The sequence below is a fragment of the Falco peregrinus genome, chromosome 5, assembly GCF_023634155.1.
Source record: "Falco peregrinus isolate bFalPer1 chromosome 5, bFalPer1.pri, whole genome shotgun sequence".
Taxonomy (NCBI): Eukaryota; Metazoa; Chordata; class Aves; order Falconiformes; family Falconidae; genus Falco; species Falco peregrinus.
In genome coordinates, this window is record NC_073725.1 from 30,356,680 (window position 1) to 30,377,727 (window position 21,048).

Sequence of the window (21,048 nt, forward strand, 5' to 3'; positions counted from 1 at the left end):
GTGAAACACTGCTCCTGGGTGGGCTTTCACTGCTCCCCTTGCTTCCGTGGTGAGGTGCACCTCCCGCTCACAGCACTGGAAAGCTTAGGTGGTGCTGGGCCTCACATTGTGCTGCTCTTCCAACTCACCTCCTTTCCCAGAACCAAACAGTGCTCCAGGCTGGCAAGGAGGAGCATCTTGAGGTTGCTGCTGAAGGAACATGGCTTTCTGCTAAAATCCAAAAGAAAGCAAGGTACATCTGAAGGTGTACATGAGGTATGGGACAAAGGGAGCCTTCGTCTATCAGGTTTCCCTTTGTGACTGATGATGACCACCTTCATGGACACTTCCCCCCTTCAAAACCACCTCTGGTAGGACAGCAAGGAAAAGATCAAGAGCTTGGGATGTGGGACAGGGTTCCTGAGCCCAGTGCCCCACAATGTCAGCTCACAACATAGTAGATAGATGTCTAGTACAGAAGGATCCATGGTACAACCCCTATGTAAGCCCTTGCCCACTTTGAAGTACAAAACCAGCTTCCCGATACCTGACAACAACCATAAAACCAGATGTGACAAAAACTCCTGAGAGAAAATGAGCTACCAGTCAAGGAAAGCAGGCTTGCCTGCAAGAGAAACTTAAGCTCATGAGCTTTTTTTGTCCATTGTTTTCTCTTGCTTTAAAAACCCTCCTGCCACTGGCTCTTTCTCAGCACAAGAAAAGGTGCCTCTGCATGGAAAAAAACTATCAATGCAGAGCAGCCAGATTACGGTGGGACTTTTTACCCATGGGCATGTTATGCATGAGAAATCCAGGCATCACCTACACAGAGATGTACTTGGTGGGGTTTGGGTTCTTGCAACTCTTTCCAACAGAAAACTGGAGCAACTCTGGGCCTTTCATATAAAAACACCAGGAATAAAGGTTATCTGTGTTTTCTGAGTTATTTTCCACCAAAAAATTTAATGCCCCTTACTGGATTTTTTCTTTTTCTTTCTTCCTTGACATGGGAGTGCTCGTGAAGACTGACAGCTCGGCCTCCTCCCTCCTCTCTCCCTTCGCAGTTAAACCCCATCCCTCCAGCTCTACCCAGATTTTGGGTGGAGAATTGCTGCTGCCTGTTTGTCCCTCACAGCCCTCCCCAGCCCTGTCGCAGTCCCCCCCGCTGATGACCTCAGGGATGTGCCGTGAGGTATTGGAAAAGGGGTCACAGCAATGGCAGCAGCACAGCACATCTGGGGGGACCTCAACAGATAGGGCAGGAGGGCTAGAAGATGAAGGTGCTCTGTCACATAGAGGCAGCTGGGCAGGGACAGGTGCCATGGATGCTTGGTGCTCCTGCCCAAAGAAATGCATGTCAAATGGCACCCTAAAACACCAGGCTAAGCTCTGCCATGTACAGGGCTGAATTTCCAAGAGCATAGTGCCTGCAGGGGGATTAGCAAGCAACAAAATTAAGGAAAGCATTTTTCTTTACCCTGTCCTTCCCTTCAAAATCCATGATGTTAGAAGACATCAATAGACGGCTTTTCGTGTGAAGCATTGGAAGAGACGTGCTGCCTGCCATGGTTTTTCAAACTGGAAGGATGCAGAGAAACAGACAGTGTACAAGCACTTAACAGACCTAATCATCTCAGGGCTGTTGGCAGATGTAGCCCACATAATGCTGCGCCCCAGGGGAAAAGGTGGGGATATCTGCAGAGCCTGCCATCTCCAGTGACAAGTTCACTGAAGCAGAATAGGAAAAAATAAAAAACAACAAACACCTAGGTGCACTGCCTGAGCTACACAAAACCTCATTATTTTCCAGTGAAAAACACCTCTGTGCAGAGAGCTTCTCTGATGAGTGAAATCAAGGACATTCCAAAATGATTCATGAGTGTGTAACCTGGCTACAGCTGCAATAAGATGACTGTGCCTTGACAGGCTGGGATGACAGGCTGAAAGATGAGCTCCAAATGAAATCAAGCTCAAAAGCAGAAGTAGAGAAAGCTCTAATGGCTGATAATTTAACACAGAAAACTTCAAGATATAGCAGCACATGGGAGTGCTCTGGTGTGCAGTCATGACCTGCACAGTCATATAATAGAACTGGCATCTGTAATAAAGCAGATACGAGCAACAGTCTCGTGAGCACACAGAGGTGAAGGGACACCAGCAGGACACGGTATTACAAGAGAAGCAAATGTTAGAACACAGCAGGTTTGCAGCAGAGGTGGATTGCACTGAGCAACGCAAAGAGCATACCAAGCGAGAGGCAAGACGTACACGACGAGCCACAGACAAACTCATTCTGCCTGAGCTCACCGCAGCTACACTAGCAGGCAGGAGCAGGGTGGACAGGGTAGAAACAGTGACATAGATGGTTTGGCTCTGGTTGGGTTTTGCCATAGGGCAAAAATAAGACAAAGATGGTGATAAGGCATTCGTAACTCCCCATCTAACAGCTCTTAAAGAAATTTCCATGACATTCAAAATCTGGACACAAACAGATTTCAGCATAGCAACAGAAAAAGTCCAAACATGAACACTGTCTGTGTGAATGAGACTAGGAACTTAAACAGTCCCCATATGCAAAGATGTGTATTAAAATGCAGGCACAGTCAATGACAGGAAAACGTCAGCATCCAGGTCTTTTCTGTAACATGTGTTTTGCATCAGTATTAGAAAGAAAAGTCTTAAAACTGTTGAACTCTACAACAAATCCACTGACAGTGGAATTCATAAAATGAAATCTCAGATCAGAGGAAACGGAGAAAAGGTGTCCTGATTCATTTAAAATCTTACCGAGACTTTACAAAGCCATGTTATCTACAAGTACTGCTGATAATAAGGACCAGAACAAAGGAGAGATGTCAACTTACAAGGGAATTGTATATTTTCGAAAAGGCGGAGGACCCATTGGTGTAGGTGAGAAAGAGAGAGACAGAGTTATAAACAGCTCCTTAAGAAGCACGCAGAACAAGGCTACTGCTGCCTACTCAGCCGAGGACACCAGCTATAAATCCTTGCATCAAATAAAACACAAAACCCAAACGCTGCCAGTGTGCCGCTTCCCTAACCATGGGAAGAGAGTCTATGAATTAGAGCTATATTCGAATTAAACAAGAGAAAAAGAAGAGCTAATAGTTTACCCACTGCTTCCTGCTAGCAGAGAGCTATCGCCATCCTCTCTGTTTGTTTCTGAGCTGCTTTAGAAATCCTGAGTGACAGATCATTCACAAAGGGACACCATTCCTGACGTTATTTTTTTTAAAAATATAATTATTCCTCTGTTGAGCTTCTTTCTTGACTTTCTGTTAATAATTAAGCTAGCATTTAAAAATTATTTTTATTCGTCTACGACTTGAATAACACCCATACACAAAACATCAGAAAGCCCTAATTCAGTGAAGCAGTTCTTCACCACATTGAGGTAATCTAGCCATTTTAGAGATGTTACTGGGTTCTTTGTGAGTTAACCTTTGTCAGGAAAAAAGGATGACTCACTGGAGACCAGGCAGGATGGGACATACACTAGGTGTGGTAGACAGGAACGTTACTAGACAGGTTGTGACATTAACGACAGCAGCAAAATCAGCTCACACTAAATGTGATCTAGGATGCCCCAAGTATGACGTTTTACAGAAGTTTTTTGAAGTAGTAAGGTGAACCAAGTGATTTTTATTAGACCAGGAAGTGTTCAGTGTTGTCAGAACTAGCATGAGTACCCGCAGGATTTATTACTTCAAATTACTGTTTTGAAGTTCCCCTCCTTATTTATCTGCATGCAGTTGTGGGCCCCTGCAAGGTGTGTTTATTGCCAAGACGTGGAAGCCAAGCGCTAAGCCCGGAGATCTGCTAGCTGTAACACTGAGATGATTCCTACAGCTGTGTGGGTATCACCATGCAGCAGCCCTGTACCTCCTGAGCCTGATGTTTTGTTCAAGAAAAAAAACTGTCCATCTTCATCAGCTTGGAAGTTGTGTTTGGGTTCCCTTTTCTCCTAATTACACTTATTTTTGGGGCAGCAAGCTACTATCAGTGCTGGCAGGCCAGGAGCCAAATGGGTACTTTGAGCTGAGCTGCGGGTATGTCTGCACAGCCCGATGAGTTAGCCCAGTACTCCATGCAGGCCAGCCAGCTTTGCTGAGGAGCAGGGCACATCTGGCCAGATGAAATTATGCTGCAGGCTGGACCTCCTGATACCAGAGGTAGCTCAGCTGGTGTTTTGTACAGCACCACACTGTACTTGCATGAACATCTCCTGTCTTCCCATTGCAAGGCTTGGTTCTTCCAGGTTCAGGGTTCAGTTTGCACGGGTAACACCTGTGCTACATCCCTTCTTTAAAAAAAAATTCTAACAGGCCACAACAGAGTCCTGTAACCTCATTTAACTCAGCTTCTACAGACACCAGCTTGCAGCACTTAAGGCTAAACAAGTATCTTGCTATCCTTGCCAGAGATCTGGAGTTATTTACTGGAGATCCTTGTATTCCTGGTACTATGTTTTACTACTATTGCACAGAGCGTACCACATACCTTGGGGAGCAGTAAATGCTACTGCAGGAAGTGCATCAGCACACAGTTCTGCGAGTCTCACCGGAGACATCATTACATAGCCAGATGTCCAGCCAGGATCACCTTTGGTGGGTCACTCACCAGCAAACCGTGAGGGTGCCCAAGGTCCCAGATCATACTGCCAACCTGAGGGAGTCAAACACCTTGAGTGACAGCTGAAAATTCATGTACAGTTCAGCCCTTACAACCTTGAACCCTCTATGGACTGCTGGAGGATCTGCAATCCCTGAAGCGCTTTCTGTAACTCAGCCCTGCAGTTTTACTCAGACACCATACATACTATTCATTTTAAAACAGCCAGTTTTGACATATTAGGACCATGTTAAAAACAGCCCCGATCTACACAGCTGCCACCGCTTGCCTTCCCCCTTCCTTGTCTGCTTGATCTGCTCTTGGGGAGGATCAATGACATCCCCATATGTAATGCCAGCTCAAGCAGCTTCTGTGGTGTCTCCCAGTCCTCTTCACCTTTCCCTTCATCCCACCTCCCACGTTCATGTACTGTTCCTGACAACCCTCAGTAATCACACAGTTAAATTAGACCCCATTCCAAGACCCCACAGGGCTCCCAAAATCACATCCACCGTCCTTCCCCCTTGGCCAGGGCTTCCCACACCGCTTTGCAAGTCCTCATACCGACAGCTAGTTTCTTTACTCTTTGGAAATTTTCCTTTCCTCTGATCTCCAGCCCTCTGAAAAGGACTTTGGATCAAAACACCTCTTCCAGGTTTCAGCTAGCATGTTGCAGTTAGTGACTCCATGCTTCTGATCTGCCAAAGTCAAGCTTCAGCCTGTGTCAGCAAATTGAGCATCCTTCTTTCACGTCAGAGCATTCTGCAGTACAGCTGTTCCCGTAACAACTCCATAGCATCAGGCAGAGTTAACAAAGTGTGCCGCAATGGACTTCCTACAGTGTCCTGTAGCAGCAGAGTGATTTCTAACAGAGAAAGTAGAAAAGAAGCTACTTCCAAAGAATATGATACACTAACTTGCCCATGTCATACCTTATACTTACCTCTTCATACCTCCGCATCTCTAGAACTGCCTTGCTTCAGGCTATGCCAAACACTATCTGAAAAACTCTTCCAATAGTGTTTCTGCTATGACAAAGCAGTTTATTAAAACCAGGAGAACACCCATTTCAATACCTGTTTCAGATTCTACTTAGCAGATTCTACAATGTTGCTCAAATGCACCAGTTGTTGAATGGGAAACTGGAAGCATACGGCTGAGATTTAGACTTGTCTGTACTCCTGGGCAGGAGTCAGAGGGGACCAGAGGGGCAGGAATTTTGTGGGAGGGCTCAGGAATTGAGATAAGGGGACAAACCCCACCACACTTGTATTCAAAACTTGGAAACAGAAGGAGGAGACAGCTGAGGACTTTAGGATAATATCACAGCCTGTAGTTGCTGGCAGGATTTCACAGGGCTCGGGGAGTGAAAGGGGGTAAAAGAACCAGCTGGGACAGAGCCACTTTCAGCACAGGCAATGGCAACAGCTAATGAAGGACAACAGGAACTGAAAGGAATCATTAAGAACTCCGACATTTTATTGGCGAGTTTGACATCTGGTTAAACGATGTGTACGTTTGAAGCTTGACATCCAGTAGCTCTCGTATACAAACCACCATGGTACAGCACAGCAAATTCAGAGGGCTGAAGGAATTTCAATGCTGCAAGCTCCCAGGAGCAGGGCAGGCAGCTGCAGGCGAGCAGGTTAGCTGGGAGGGATGGGAGGGGGATGGGGGGGACAGCGCAAGACACCCAGCTCTAGGCATCTGCCTTCCCTAGCTCAAATTAACCAGCTAATTTCTCCAGGCGCGCTCCATAGAAACAAGCTTCTCCAGAGGGTGATTCACTGCACGCTGTTACACTGCTGCTCTGCAGAGCTCCTGTGAATCTCTTCCCTGTTTCTTTGAGGAATACTGCTCTCGCCAGCAACTGCAGTGTGCCCGGGGAGATGTGGTGGCTAATTTTGATTATCCTACAGATGGGGAGTAGGAATCTCCCTTTCCTTTGCCCTCCCTCCTCAGCTACCCATGGTGAATTAGCATGTAAACAAGTGGTGTTCACCCCATGTTCACAGCTGAGGACTTAGTCAAGAAACAGAATCTCGCATGTGCTGTCATACACAGCAGATAAACATACACAGCAGATTCTCATTTCAGTTGCATCCCAGATGGACTTTTTGCACTGTACCACAAACCCAGTTTTTCCCCTCATACAGCAGCAGATCTGCCCAGGCAATGCCCGTCACATCGGTAATGAAGTCCCCGGGAATGCTCAGTAAGGTGCCCATTTGGGCTGACACACGTGTGATCCGCCTGCATGGATGTGCCGCCAGCCCACATGGGTTTCAATCCATTGCAGCCAATAGGAAGACTGTCACTTATTTTAACAGGTAGATCTAAACAAATTTCACATGCAGAATTAATTAACTTATCAAGCTCCAGTTGCTCCTAAAAAATTGGGGGAAAAAACCAGTCTTTCCTTCCCTGTTTCCAACTAACTGAGCTGTATCCAGCTTCTGTATTAATATGAAAGGAAGACTTTTTTCCCATCAATACTGACTGGCTGTATTTATGTATACATTCACAACATATATGCTCCTTTATTAAAAAACTGCCCGAGTCATAACATGGAAAAGAAATGATGGTTCTGTGTCTGAAAGAACAATGGCACAGACTGAAGTCTGCCACTATATTAGTATAGCACGGACAGATGCTGTAATTAGAAAGTGAGAGGCAAAGAGAGGAGCTGTTCATAGTTTTGCATGCTGGTTAGTCTTCTCGTAAAACTAAAACGCTTCTTTAGGGAAGTGATAGTCTTCATACATGACCCTGAGACTACTGTAAAATGTTAAACCACAGGTGTCATACACCATAACCACACAACTATACTTGCAAAATGCTCCATTTTCTACAGTTCCATTCTAATTTTATCACTATTTCTAATTAATTCCACTGTTTCAAGGAGCACAGTAGTTATTTTTTTCTTAAAAGTTATTTTTAGCAGTAATCCATTCACATGCTGAATTAGATACAAAACATAAATGAAGGACAGCAATATGCTGCTCCAGTAAAAAAACAGAAAAATATTTAGATTCAGTAGAAAGCAGGCAGATGATGCATTAGTTTAATGTACTGTTTCAACCTCTGCTGGAAAGATTTCTGTGTTGGCACAGGACACCAGAGAAATTGAGTGAACTCAACATGGCAAGAGACAAGATTTTTCCTTCTATTGTGGTTTGATACCAATATAGATTCTATTTGAAGGTAGATGATCTCTAATATAAAAAAACAACCAAAACCCAAACCAAAACAACCCCCAATAAAACCAAACCAGCACCATAACTAACTAGAGCAAACACACAGAACAATTTGGGGCATCTGGAAGAAATGTCAGGACTGTGGTGGCACAAATTCTGCAGATCAAGAGGTGGAAGGCTTACCTAGAACTTCATTCTAGCTAATACTACATGAATATTACTAAACCAGACACGTCTCATTTTCAGATGTACCTAGAGGGAGAAAAAAAAAACAACGCAGGAGGAAAAATTATATCTAGTAATTGCAGTCCTCCAGGATCTGCTCTCAGGGACATTTCCAAGCGAATCACAGGAAAGCTTGCTGCTGCTATGTTCCTCTCTGCCTGGAAGGACGGCAATGCGTCGGAGCAGGGTAACATTGCTTTTTTTCTGGCGCAAATCAGAAGGCATGGGGTATAGCCCAGGCTATCCAGCCTACCCAGAGAGCCTAGGAATCACAATTAGTCAGAAAGAAAGAAGAAAAAAAACCACCCAGAAACAGGAACTGCTTTCATGGCAACGGTGAGCTCTAGCACTACAGCTTTCCCGTCTGCCGCGTTCCTCCTTCCCTAAGAGAAGTTTCAGGAACAAATATTCTCCAGCTGTTCACAGTGCTGTTGGATCACCTCGGCAAGGTCAAGACACCGCAAAATTCGCCATTTCTCAGCAGCCAGCTCCTCCTTGGATACCTGGCCCAGCAGTTTTTTGGCAAAGAGGTTCTGATCCTGCATGAAAAGGCCCACAGCAGACCTTGGGGCTTGAGGGAAGTTCTCCATGCAACCACTTGTGAAACAGAAGTTGATTTTCTTTTCACGTCTCATCCCTGGTCCCCTTTCTTCAATCCAAGTCAGAGGTCTAGCATAGAGAAGCAGAGAAAAAGAAGTGTATTTATGAAGAAATGGAATCAACAGTTTCAGTTTATGATTATTTTTTTCTCAGCATTTACAGAAAATGCCCTAATAAATGCAGCATTTATAAATCTCAGTCATTGCATATTCAGGTAAGATGTTCTGACCAACATGCCTTGTGGTTACAGAGTTGAACACCAGGTAATAGTCTTAACTGCCACTGCTTCATGCCATGACCTTCAGCACACCATCTAAGGTCTCTCCAGCTTTGTCTTCCCTACGCACAAAGAAAAGCCAGCAACGTCTGGCCATCTCACAGGGAAGAGGGAAGTTTAATCAGTTTGTTTGCGGACTTGGATGACAAGTGCAGTTAAACATCCTAATACTTTGTGCATGACTCCACCACGGCTAAATTCACAAGACCCTCAATGTCTAGTCATTCTCCAGCAAGGATAAGTTTACATCACTTGGGGACATCACAATGACTCAGGCATTACTGCGTGAGCCGAACACCACTCCTTTAGGACACGCTGGACAGACAGCAAGTTCACGCATGCAGACACTAGTGTCCACACTCTCTGAACATGTCAAATACATTTGTTTCTCTTCACTGGGAGCACTAAGTTGATCTTGGAGATTACACCAGAAGATGTCAGTTTTGCCCGTTTCAGCCACACAGGCTCTCAGGCAGGTCTTTCTTAACCGGAGCAAAGTGCTGGCTTATGCTAACACGACAGCCACAGTCTCCAGGCCAAGCATTGGCAGTGGCATCTATCAACTCGCATAGCTCACAGGTCCTCACGCCTTCCTCCCCAGCTTCCCAGATGGGCCAAGGAAAGAGGAGCCATGGGACATGCTGCATAACTTCAGGGGTCTTAACAGACTTGCCGGCCCAAACCTGCAAATGCTTGCAGAGGCTTTGAAGAACGGCCCTCAGCACGGGACACAGCCACGACCCTCCTTTCCTGCTCTTTCACCAGCTGCCTAGAACTTGCCATTACCTTTCTGCAGCTCATTCATCAGCACTCGCTACTGCCTGTGTTTAGAGGATGCACATTATTTTTCTTACTTGGTTATTGATGGCCCCTCTACAGTCCTTTATGGCCCACTTTAGTCTGCCACTCACAAATTATGAGGGCATCAATAGCATGGAAGAATAAATTCTGTCTCCAAGTACTGCCTGTTAAATCTTCAACATCATTAGATCTGGAAAGAAAGTCCTTGTCAGTCTACCCTGAACACATTCTGCAGAGCACTCAGCTTAAGGATTCTGCACCTCTCATCTTTTATGCTTTAAGATCCAGTTTCTATATTCACATCATCGTATCAATTATTCTTTGCTCCCCTGTACTGCCACACATACGCCCTACAAATTAAGCATGGCCAGATTAACCTGAATGAACATAATAAAAAAACCCAAAAACTGGAGGGATGGCGGGGGGAAGACACAAATCACAGCCTTCAAGAACGCATTGAAAAAAATCCTCAGAGAATTAATAAATGCAAAAGACACCATGCACTTCAGGAAGTCCCAAGGCTGTGCTGCTGCAGGCCTGAAGGGTGCTTGAGGGCCATGTCAGCTCTGTGTTTTCTGTGTTCTCATCCTCCTCCCCCGAGGTGGCAGCTGCAGACCTTGGCCAGAGGCAGGCCGGGGAGCAAGCTGGGGTTTGCCCTGACCTGACAGAGCCAGTTGTACCTTCTTATGGTAGCAAACCACCACAGAGGGGTTTCGGGCCACTGTTATTCAAAGCTGCTTTATCTCAGGTAGGCAGGTATGCAGAAACCACTGGGCAGGCACAGGCAAAGATCTCTACCATACAGCAGTGGAGGAGTCCACGATGCGATCCAAAACAAGCCATGTCAATGCAGGGGCACCTCCCTGGGGTGATCTAGAGCAGATGCACACCAATGATCAGGCTCGAGCATATACTTTCTTCTGCTCTAGCTTGGGGAAGCCACTGAACCAGAAGCACAATCATGCAGATTGGGCAAAATTTAATCAAAATGATTAAAATGACTGATTTAGATCAGTGAGCAGGAAAATGTTGGGTTTACTAATAGATTTATCTTCTTCTGCAATTGGATTTGTAGTTATTTTCCCAAAGAGAGGTCGATTCTACTTGATTTGGCAACCAAAATGTATTAACAACAACTTCTACACTAAAATTAGTCCCTTTTTTGCTATAAAAGATACATATTTTGCAAGCCTGCACATTATTTAAGCAATTTTGGAGCTTAAGAACCAGGTTTGTATTTGATGTCAGAAACTGTGAAGGGCTGCTGGTTTTTTAACAGATAATTTACCCATTTTCATTAAAGATTTTTATCAAAGTGTTATCTGGCTATGGATGCAGTTAGTTATCTAGAAGTGTTAGTAGTGTTACTTAGAAGCAACAAATGCAGCACTGCTGGCAGCTGAACAAAGCCACATTAAACATGTTGGACAGTAGAGAAGGGAAAGAAAGTTTAACTGAACGCCGACAAACCGCTTTTGTACTGCCTTTTTACAAAGCAAGCACTACCTGCAGTGAAGAAGCTACTAAGACTTCCTATGGTCATTCTGTCTTTCCAGATTCAGACTGGTGGAGCTCTCCTCGCTACATTTTATTCAGAGATTGGAAAAGACTCTGCTTTTCTGATTCTCTGTTTCCCCCAATAATGAGTGGTCCTAGCTGGACCGTGCTAGCTCAATAAACCAAAATGAAGCAAACACTCTTTGTACCTGCAGAAGAATTAAAGTGGTTTCATGCCTGAAAGAATTTTGGGTTCACTCAGCTTAATATTTTATGCAGCAGCTTCTGCAGAAAGCATGTATTAGATGATTTGTTATGCATGTTCAATGTGAAGCCATTATTAAACTTTTTAAGCTTAAATCTCAATAAAAACAATAAAATCATTTCAAATGTTTATTGCCAGAATATGTGTTCAGAAAGTGTCTTCAATTTCTTTTAAACATCTTCCTTTTCACACTTTGAAAATGCCAATATTTTACCATGCAATCAAAAAGAGCCTACCTTACCTTGGCTGGGAATTAAGCAATTAGACCCTAACTCTAGTTAACATCAAGAGAGACATTGCCCATATCATTACCTCTCCAGCTCACACTAAAAATTCATTTTTGACATTTACTGAAATCAAGCTCTGTAATCCTGGGACAGGAACTGCAGTCCCAAACCAGCTGTGCTGTCAACAGAGGTTTGGCTTTGCCTGGATTGCTCAATGTTTTATCACAGAGAGGCTGTCAGCTCAACTGTCTTGGAAACACAACAGAGGCAGAGGTCATCTCGCAGAAAGCTCGGTGTCAGGCATTAACACACACCTCCAAAATCCACCCAGAGACAGACTATAGCCTTTGCACAAATCCCTGCTTAACAAGCAGGACGCAGGCTCCTGCATTTTGCACCTGCTGTATTTTCCAAGGCAGCAAATAGGCTGAATTAACCTGATTTCTCAAGGTTAGTGTATTCATGTATTTCGAAAAAGGATGGGATAGCTCTCAGGAAAGGTGCAGACCTTTCCCCATCCTTCAGCAAAATAAAGGTTTTGCAAATTAGAGCCATAACACCGCCACCATTACCGCTGGGCCATAACTTCACCTGATGGAGAGTGGGCCAAACTCTCTGCCACCGTAACTCCACTGACGTCAGTGGGGGAAGGTCAGCAGGAAATATGGCCCTGCCACCGAACAGAACACAGGAACGCTATGTAACTTTCCAGCCAGCGTAAATTATCGCAGAGGCATAAAGCTGACAGTCCCCAAGGTCATTAAAACGCCCATGGTGACAAAACACTTACTGATCCGCACAAATAGATAGCAGTGGGCTAAGAAAAGCAGGTATCAGTTAGTGGTGTAGAGCAGGAAAACAGCAGGAATCCAGAAACAGTTCTGTGCCTAGCAAAAATCATATAGAGCAGCCAAGGACTACCTACGAGAAACGCTTAAGCCACCCGCTAGTTCCACCTGCTGGAATTAGTTCCAAATCTCATTCTGTATAGATCTTTACAGCTACTCGTGTTACTGGCAAATCACTAAGCGGGTAAACAGAGCCTGTATACAGAGTTCTGTCCTCTCTCAACTGCATTTTAAAAGGAATTGGAAATGTTTTTTTATTTAAAGAGAGAGGAATCATTGCTAAGCCAAGATGCTAATCCCAGGATAAACTGCAGTGGGCTCTGTAGGACTGGCTGATAAAATGTTTAAATAGACCCACGGTGAAACTAACAGTTCAAATGAGCTCTGTATTCACTCCCAAAACAGCTAGTCCATAAGGTTATTACTTTTTTTAACTAAACACTTATCTAAAATTCTTAAAGAAGCAAGCATTCATGTTTGGTGGGTTTTTTCTTTTTTGTTGTTAGGTGGTTTGTTTTTTTTGTTTGCTTGTTTAAGTGTTCCAGCAGTATGTGTGCCACAAAGAAGGCTAATTTATTAAAAAGATAGGCCAGAACATTTTCCCACGGGGTCTTATTTTTCCCTGCTCTCCCTAGTCTTCTTGTACACCTCTTGTCATATGCCTGTGAGTGGGTCATCTGTCTCAGGAGGCAGAGCGTGTTATTTGGAAAAACAGGAAAAAAAAGGAGTGAAGGGAAAGGAACAAGTTGTCCCATCACCATTCCTGCCTCCTAGGAAACATAGAGAACTTGGGTAACTTCTCTGTACCTTTTCATGTCAGACAATTCTCAAGTTGCATCTATAGCATGCAGTAAACTGTCATCATGAGTAACTTCAACCTATCTGAAAGGACTTGACCTCAATGGGGATGTCCCAGAATGACCAAACCGGAGAGTTTCCGGCAAAATACACCACCAGGCTTTTGACCACGTTGAGTACTCAATCCACAATATGAAACACTGATGATTTACTTCATGGTCATCTAATATTTAAAAATATACGATTTCATAGCAAGGCCATTAAAAATACATTACTCGATAGCAAGGCTATTGTTATCATATAATAAAAGGGAGATCAAACTCATTATTATAAAATGCATCAAAAGAATTGTCTGCAAGAAAGTCATAGTGCAATGACTGGAAAAAATGACAAGTAATCCTGGCTGCTGGATTCTCACTCAAGTCTGACACACCCATGCAACAAAAACAAAAAGACAAGAAATGGGAAACAGGCTGTTGTCCTGCTCAGGGAGGGAATAAAAAAATTAAGGTAACTTCAGGACTGCATATTAGGCATTAATCAAGAGCAAGCTTTGTGTGTTGGACTTTCAATAGTTTATTATAATTCTGCTTGAAATGTGTAATTTTCTCTTAACTTCCAGCTAGTAATACATACTAGCACAAGCATGATAGTGCTATAAGCTAAGTATTATGCTTTTTCAAACTTTTTCGAACAGTCATATGCTTTCAACCTTTGAAGGAAGGTTAGCTTTCAATGTACATGTAGCTAGTATGTCTGATACTAAAAAAATACGCTGCCTCTGAACAATTTTTTAGAGTGCAAGAGAAGGGTCTTTCAGTCCAGGGCATTGTAAAATGCTTTGTCGACCCATTCCTACGCCCAGACATGAGAAAAGAGCTTTTAAACGTCCTTTACGTTTAACGTGTTCTTCAGCAGACATTGTTTGGTGTGGCACTGTTACCATGATTCCTATAGGAAGCACTTTCAGGTCTGTTTCTCTTGTACGCTTTCCAGCCCGCATCCACCCAGCCTGCTTCCACAAGAGGAAGGGAGGATGCAGAACTCCTGCAGACAATACCTGAGGAGCCTGGTTCACCTGCTGCCACCGCCATTACTCACTTCTTGTTCGCAGTCTGAAAGTGAACAGTCATTCTGGAATAATTCTTATCCTTCTGCTTTTCTCTGGTGGCAGAGGTAACAGTGAGGTCTCCAAAGAGGTCAATCAGCCAGGTCAGTCGGGCAATTCCACTGAAAGCTGGGAATCCTGTTTTGTTTTCATCGAGGACACTACCTGGTGCAACAGCAACAGAAGGTATTGAGAAACAGGAAAGAGAATAATGCCCTCTGCATAGGAAAGGCTAAAGAAACTGGAGTTGCAGGCTTAAAGGCTGCGGTGTAGAAAGGCCACGAGAGGATAGACTGAGTAGGAAAGTCAACAAACATAGTCAACCTTGAAATGGATCAACTGGTGAGCTATGACAGAGAAGGCTGTACAAAGTACATATACAGCAAACCCTTCAGGATGTGTTGAGGACAGAAGGGTCTACGTGGAGTCAATAAGGGAATAAAGTAGAGAGAAAACAATGGTTTGAAAATCTCTCCAATCTCTTCTGGGGCTAGGCACCAGTAAGGAAGACTAAAGGTCCCCACTACAAACTGGGACACTTCCTCAGAGCTCACCCTCCTCTCTGAGACCAACATGAGTAAGAAATTGGTCACTACCACCAAAGTACACAGGGGGTGAAGAAGTGCCCTCTCCTCCACACAAGGCATGGGCTTGTGCTCTCCACCAGACAGCAGGAAGAGATTAGCAAAGCAACAGTCCATGGAAGACAACCATTAAAGGCAAAGGTGTTTTCCAGACAGTTTTATAATGTCATGGAAATACCTAGAACAGATACCTGTGTCTTTAGTCAGTTTATAGACAGACTCTCATCTAAAAGGGCTGAATGAAGCCTGGAAAGACCGATGTCCCTGTGGAGCAGGCAGACAAATCCAGACGGACTTCGACTTCCTCACAGCTACTGACCTGTGAAATGCAATGTTCCCTTCACCAGGTCTTTCCCAGCCACCTCTTTTTTCAGCTGCTTGTACTCTTCCGTCAGAAGCTCAATGTGCTCCACATGGAGTATTTTACCTGCCATTAAAAAAAACAAATCAAAACAAAACAAACAACCACACCAAACATCAGGACAGGTGAAATAGGAGCTTCCTGAGTGAATCAAAGGCACATCTAGGCAGTAAAATAGCTTCACCAGCCACCAGTGGAAACTCAGTTAGAAATGTTCTCACACATGGCTGGCAAAATGACGTCATGAAGAAAATCAAACACCTGAGTTGAGGTGTCTATCTGGGTTAAGGATTTTCAGGAGACAACAAATAGAGAGACTGCAGGAATAGTAGCCACCATGTTTAACAGAAACCCTGTAGTGAAACCCAACACCCAGTTATGGCCGAAACATGAGTCTTCAAAGTAAAAGACTGATTAATTCTTGGACCCTTTCCCCTCACATTTCCTTGTTCTGCATTTTTCCTCCCAGGGTAGTAGGAAAGACAAAGGAGAGGGGAAAAAAAATAGCGTAATACCCAGACCCAGATTGTAACAATATGTTAAAGAGTACCTCCCTCCGTTGCAATTAATTGGGATACTTGGGAACAGAGGCTATCTGATACTTGTTGAAAGTGGCCCTCATTCAATGTGTGTTTTTCTGGAAGGTTTCCAGGAGAGTCAGTTTAGGCTGCTGACAGTAACTACTGCTGCTTCAAGAGAAGAGGCATAAATTCTGCTTAATGGGAAGCCATTTGGCAAGCAACAAGGCACTAAGTGGTGTTGGTAGAGGAAAACAGCAAAGCAGAAATCCTATACCTCCGGTGTTTTAGGACAAAAGTGACAAAGGAAATTTTTAACAACTAGTGGTATAAATAGTGCAGCTTGTCCAAATGGTTTGTACTCTGCTCCTGCCCATCACTGTTCTTTTCCTTGCAGCCCATACATCCCCACCAGCCTCAACTGAACTGCCAGCTTCTGACCCTTGGCACTGCAATGATGGGACTACATGCTTTCTAGAAATAAAGAGATTTTGCTTAGAGACAAGCTGTCTTTCAGACAGGGATGCCTTGCTGGCCTACCATAGCACGAGAAGCTGTGTGTGACCAGCATCTCACAAATGCTGGAAGCTAGGGGAGCTGTTTCCAGTTTTATTTTCAGGGAGGGAGAGGACAGGGAAGTGCACAAGTCCAATGGCTACACTCATTAAGTGCTTTAGTATCACTGCAACAAAGCTTCCTTCTCTAACTGCATTCTCGGCGTCACCAGCAGAACCCAGCGCTTTGGTGAGGGCAAACGTGCCTTTCCCTTAGCGTCAACACTTGTGTGTTTATTTCCCCATTGGCACATTCTCAAATCCTAGACTGACACATTTCTGACACGGGCATACTCCCTTGTGCATCGTGACTAATAGTAGACTGGAGCCCTGCCTTTGAGTGTGATGCTTTTGGTGCTACCCAACAGGTAATAACATCTACACCCTTGAGAACAAACGTGTTACCTTTCTGCTCAGCCATCTCCCAGAGCTCATGGGCCGCCTTAGCAGACAAAGCCATGGGGTACTCAACAAGGACATGCTTCCCAGCTTCTAAAAACATTCTGAAAAGGATACAAGATCAGTCTTTAAAAAGTGTATCATCAAAATCATCTCTCTCCACTGTGCAAGCTGCTTCTCATTCCCACAGTCAGCCCCACACGGAGAAACGCACAATGCAAACAAATAAGCGGCAAGTTTCCTAGCAAGGATGGTGTTGTGCTATATCACATATTTAAACACCAGGGTTTTAATTCTCCGTTTTCCACAGAATTCCTTCACTCACCTACAGCAAGTCGCTAAAACGCTGCAGCATTGGGCACTGTAATTTCTAACTTCCAGACACCTGAATGGCTGCAGTGGGGCACTGGAGTGCCCTTCCTCTAAATAATCTGGGAGGAAAGGCTTTAAATCCTGTTTTAAAGCTGCCTGTCCATCAAACACAGGCCTAGAGGCATGCAATTGGAATTACTTGGGAAATTAATTCATCTTAAAACCTACTCTCTTCCAGGGCTTATTGGGTGCTTTAGGGAATTTGCCATCATTCACTTCAGGTTTCTAGTCTGGCAATCTATTCTCCAGTGTCTGCATCTTCTCCTGCAACAGCTTTACAACAGGTCTTCTATGCTTCTAAATTACAGGGGAAAGGCAAGGAAAAAGGGAAAAAACACCATCTCAAAATACCTGATGTTTTCTTCATGGCTTCTGTTCTCTGTGCTGATGAAGGCTGCATGGATCTCTTTGCTTCTTAGAGCATCTTCCAGGCTAATCTGCTTGGCCTCATTAATATTGCCGAAACTTCTCCTGTGTATTTAGCATAAATACAACCAGAGCATAACTATCACAGTCCTTTCTGCCCAACTGCATGGTGTACAGCAGCACTCAGAAATTGTTCTCATGGACCACTGTCTCACTGAGCTCAACAAAGCTAGAACAAAGGCAGCTTGTTATCCAGGAGGGGCATGAGCACTTACAGACAGAAATGGAGCACACAAAAGAACAAAACAGATGGGCCAGTGTGTGGGCAGGGGTATCAGGACAGAAACTGCCCTGCTATTGAAGTGTAAAGTGCTTTTGATTTTGGTGGGGGTTTTTGTTTTGGCGTTTTGTTTTTTAATAAGCATCATTACATACGAGTCTTTAAAAGAGTGAGCTGAAGGAGGACAGTGCTCCTGTGGGAAAACTTCTCCCCAGCATGGTGGGCAACACAGGCAAAAGCACTCAGGTTGTCAGGGCCACGTGCAACTACAAGTACCAACAAGCAGAGGAGGGACAAAGCAGATGCTTGGTTGTGACGGCTCACAGCTTGCAACACACACCCCATGTAGTGCTAAGCAGCAGGCTCTCTTGGCCACCACCCCGAGCACATCTCCACCTGCAAATGAAACACGCACAGTCCCCCCAAAAGCCCTTTGCATTAGTAAAGACTGGAGGAGACACCTTGAGAGGGTTAAGATAGGTGACAGAGGGTATGACGATAGGCCACAAGCAGGACTTGAAAGCAAAGACAGGTAATGTTTGCATGTGATTGGAATGCAGAGAGGATGGCAACATACCCGAGCAAGCTGTCTGTGAACTGTGCATTTCGACAGCACTGTTTCTCAACAGAAGTAGTGGAAACCCCATTTTCGGTGTTGTTCAAGGCCAGCTTGTAGCGCTAGCAAAGGCGTCAGGGAACTAAGAGTGTATTTGGCAGGGAGAAAACTGGATGACCTAATGGGTCCTTTCAGTCTCAAACTACCCTGACTGCATGATTTAAATATAGCTGGAAAAATACATTCACACAGTCTGAGATCCATGGATGTACTGCCTAACTATTTAAAACCTTTATGCCCTGCCGTTATGGAGCAGACAGTCTAGCAGGAATGCTCAGAGAGAGGTATACGTTACATTTCCACTGCTTCAACTCCAAGAGAAAAACTCTTGCTCTCTAAGAAGCAACCTTACTGTATGTACCAAATTATGGGATTTTCTTTAAAGACAACTACAGGTTCAGTACCTGGTTTAAAAAAAGAAAATTAGAATTTTATGATGAAGTTGCAGTGTTATGAGCTTTATAACGTGTTTTTGTAAAAAAAAACTTTTTTAGAACAATGTAAAACTTCCTGTGTTTTTTAAACATTTCTGCAAATGCCATGTAGACATCAGCTCATGAGTGTAATTATTGTCTGTACCATCCTAAACCTACAGAAAATTTCAGACACAATTGCTTTTTTTTTTTTTTAATCGCACAGATCCTACAGCGAGAACGTCTCATAGCTTTTATTTTAGTCATTTCTGCAAGGTATCTCACTATGGTAACCTATTTGTTCCCTCTTGCAAAGCTCTCTGTTCTCATTTCCTAGCTGCCACTCAGAATGACAGGCATATTTGCATAAACTTTCCTTTTTCAGACAGCCTTAATGATAAGAGAAATATTAGACTTCGGATATTCATCCCCTGCCGCCCTCAAATCATAGTCCTCCACATGGGAAGGCATGTGCACCAGACACAAGAAAAATTACAACATACATACTAAACATGCTGAGATTCCATTTCTAACCTGGATACAAATCCAAAGAGTTTCAAGTGCTCAGAAGGGCTGGAAGGCATCGGATTCATCAAGTCTCGGATTCGCGCTAAGCCAGCAATTCCAACTCCAACCACCACCGTCCCAAACATTTTGTTAACCTGACAAAAGGGGAAAAAAAAAAAAAGCAACATTTCTTGCTTCTTCAGAGGAGCAGCTGGGAGGGGAGTGAGAGGGTGGATTACTCTTGAACTCTGCTTTCATACAGCCAAACCTTAATCAGAAGTCAGCCAACAGCTAACAGAGATGTGATGCTACAGCCTACTGAGCTCACTCGCATCCCACTGAAAGGTGATCAAGCTGTTCAACCTGTCACAGGAGCGGCCTTGAGACTTGTATTTAACAGCTATTCTATCACACCTCCAGCACAAAGTTCTTCATTTCTGACTTGTATTTAACAGCTATTCTATCACACCTCCAGCACAAAGTTCTTCCTTTCCACAAATAGAAGGCAGGCTTCAAAAGTGAGACATTCTTCTATTTATATAATCGCCGCTTCCATGCTGGAAAGGAGCCAAAAGGTTCTGCAAACCCAGCAGAGCTTTATATAAACCCCCCTGACTTCCTGAGCACCGGCAGCACTGCCGGGCTGCCGCACGGCCATTCCCAGTGCATGGCAGCATAGCCGGAATGCTTTGGGGCAGGAAGCAAAGCGCATCTTTTCTTCCCCCGTGTTATCACTGGCACATCCTACAACGGCAAGGTCCAACCAACTATCTGGTAATTCAGTCAAGGTGCTTGCTTGACATTTCCATGCATGAAGAAAGCTCTGCCACCTCTCTAATGACAAGCAGCATGTCCTCAAGATTCACAACTCCCAAAAGCACGCTCCTGCCACAACTGCATCATACGGAGGACAAGTCAGTATTGCCCTCGCTGGCCAGGCTGCTGGGCCACGAGTAATAAATCCTGTTGGGTTTGGGATTTGCCATTGATTTGGGAAAGCACTGGGTAACTGGTGTAACCTTTCAAACCTGCACGATTCCACCACTCTGAGGACTAGTAACACTTTGTAATTTTAAGATTTACAGGAGAAACGGCCTAAAACCAAGCAAAGTCATCCCCTCTGCATTTTTTGTTCCTTCCATCCTACGGCAGCACCCCTTCAAACTCTGTTTCTTCCATTTCAGTGTTCTTCCTGCTGCTGCCAACTCCCTTCACCTGAGCGAACTCTTTGCTCGCTTCCATGACTTGGCTGCAGCCCTCCAAATCCTTCTGGGACTTACATGGATAAATGGATGACCCCACTTCACTCCTCCTTGTGCCTCTTGTCTGACAGGATCACAGTGCAGCAGCACAGCTGTAAGTGACTGTTCCGACCGCTAGAGATTGAAAGCTGCTAAGGAGTTACATCAACTGGCAGAAATTTTAAGAATAATAATCAAAGAAAGCCCCTCTCCAATCACTTATCGTGTCTGGATATTGTTTTTCTATAAGCTTCTGCCTACGTGTATATTCCTGTCAGTGCTGAACTCTGCTTACTTTATACATGCCAAAAGGGTACAAGGGTGAAAAACACAACAGCATGTTTAATACGAAAGAAGAAATAAGTGATATTGGAAGAGTTCTC

General features: G+C 44.3%; 1 protein-coding gene across 5 annotated transcripts in view; it reads right to left on the minus strand.

Moving 5' to 3' along the window:
- Positions 1-6,069: 6,069 nt before the first annotated feature.
- The window catches only part of BLVRA (biliverdin reductase A), a 39,658-nt gene continuing 24,679 nt past the window's right edge, over positions 6,070-21,048 (minus strand). For all 5 annotated transcript variants that reach the window (XM_055806098.1, XM_055806097.1, XM_013297503.3 and 2 more), the window contains 6 exons: positions 19,452-19,579; positions 17,594-17,713; positions 16,877-16,974; positions 15,358-15,465; positions 14,448-14,619; positions 6,070-8,702 (listed from right to left, as the gene is read on the minus strand). In XM_055806098.1, coding sequence (XP_055662073.1) covers positions 8,429-8,702; positions 14,448-14,619; positions 15,358-15,465; positions 16,877-16,974; positions 17,594-17,713; positions 19,452-19,570 — 891 coding nt within the window. In that variant the 5' untranslated portion in view covers positions 19,571-19,579 and the 3' untranslated portion in view covers positions 6,070-8,428. The remainder of the gene's footprint in view (positions 8,703-14,447; positions 14,620-15,357; positions 15,466-16,876; positions 16,975-17,593; positions 17,714-19,451; positions 19,580-21,048) is intronic.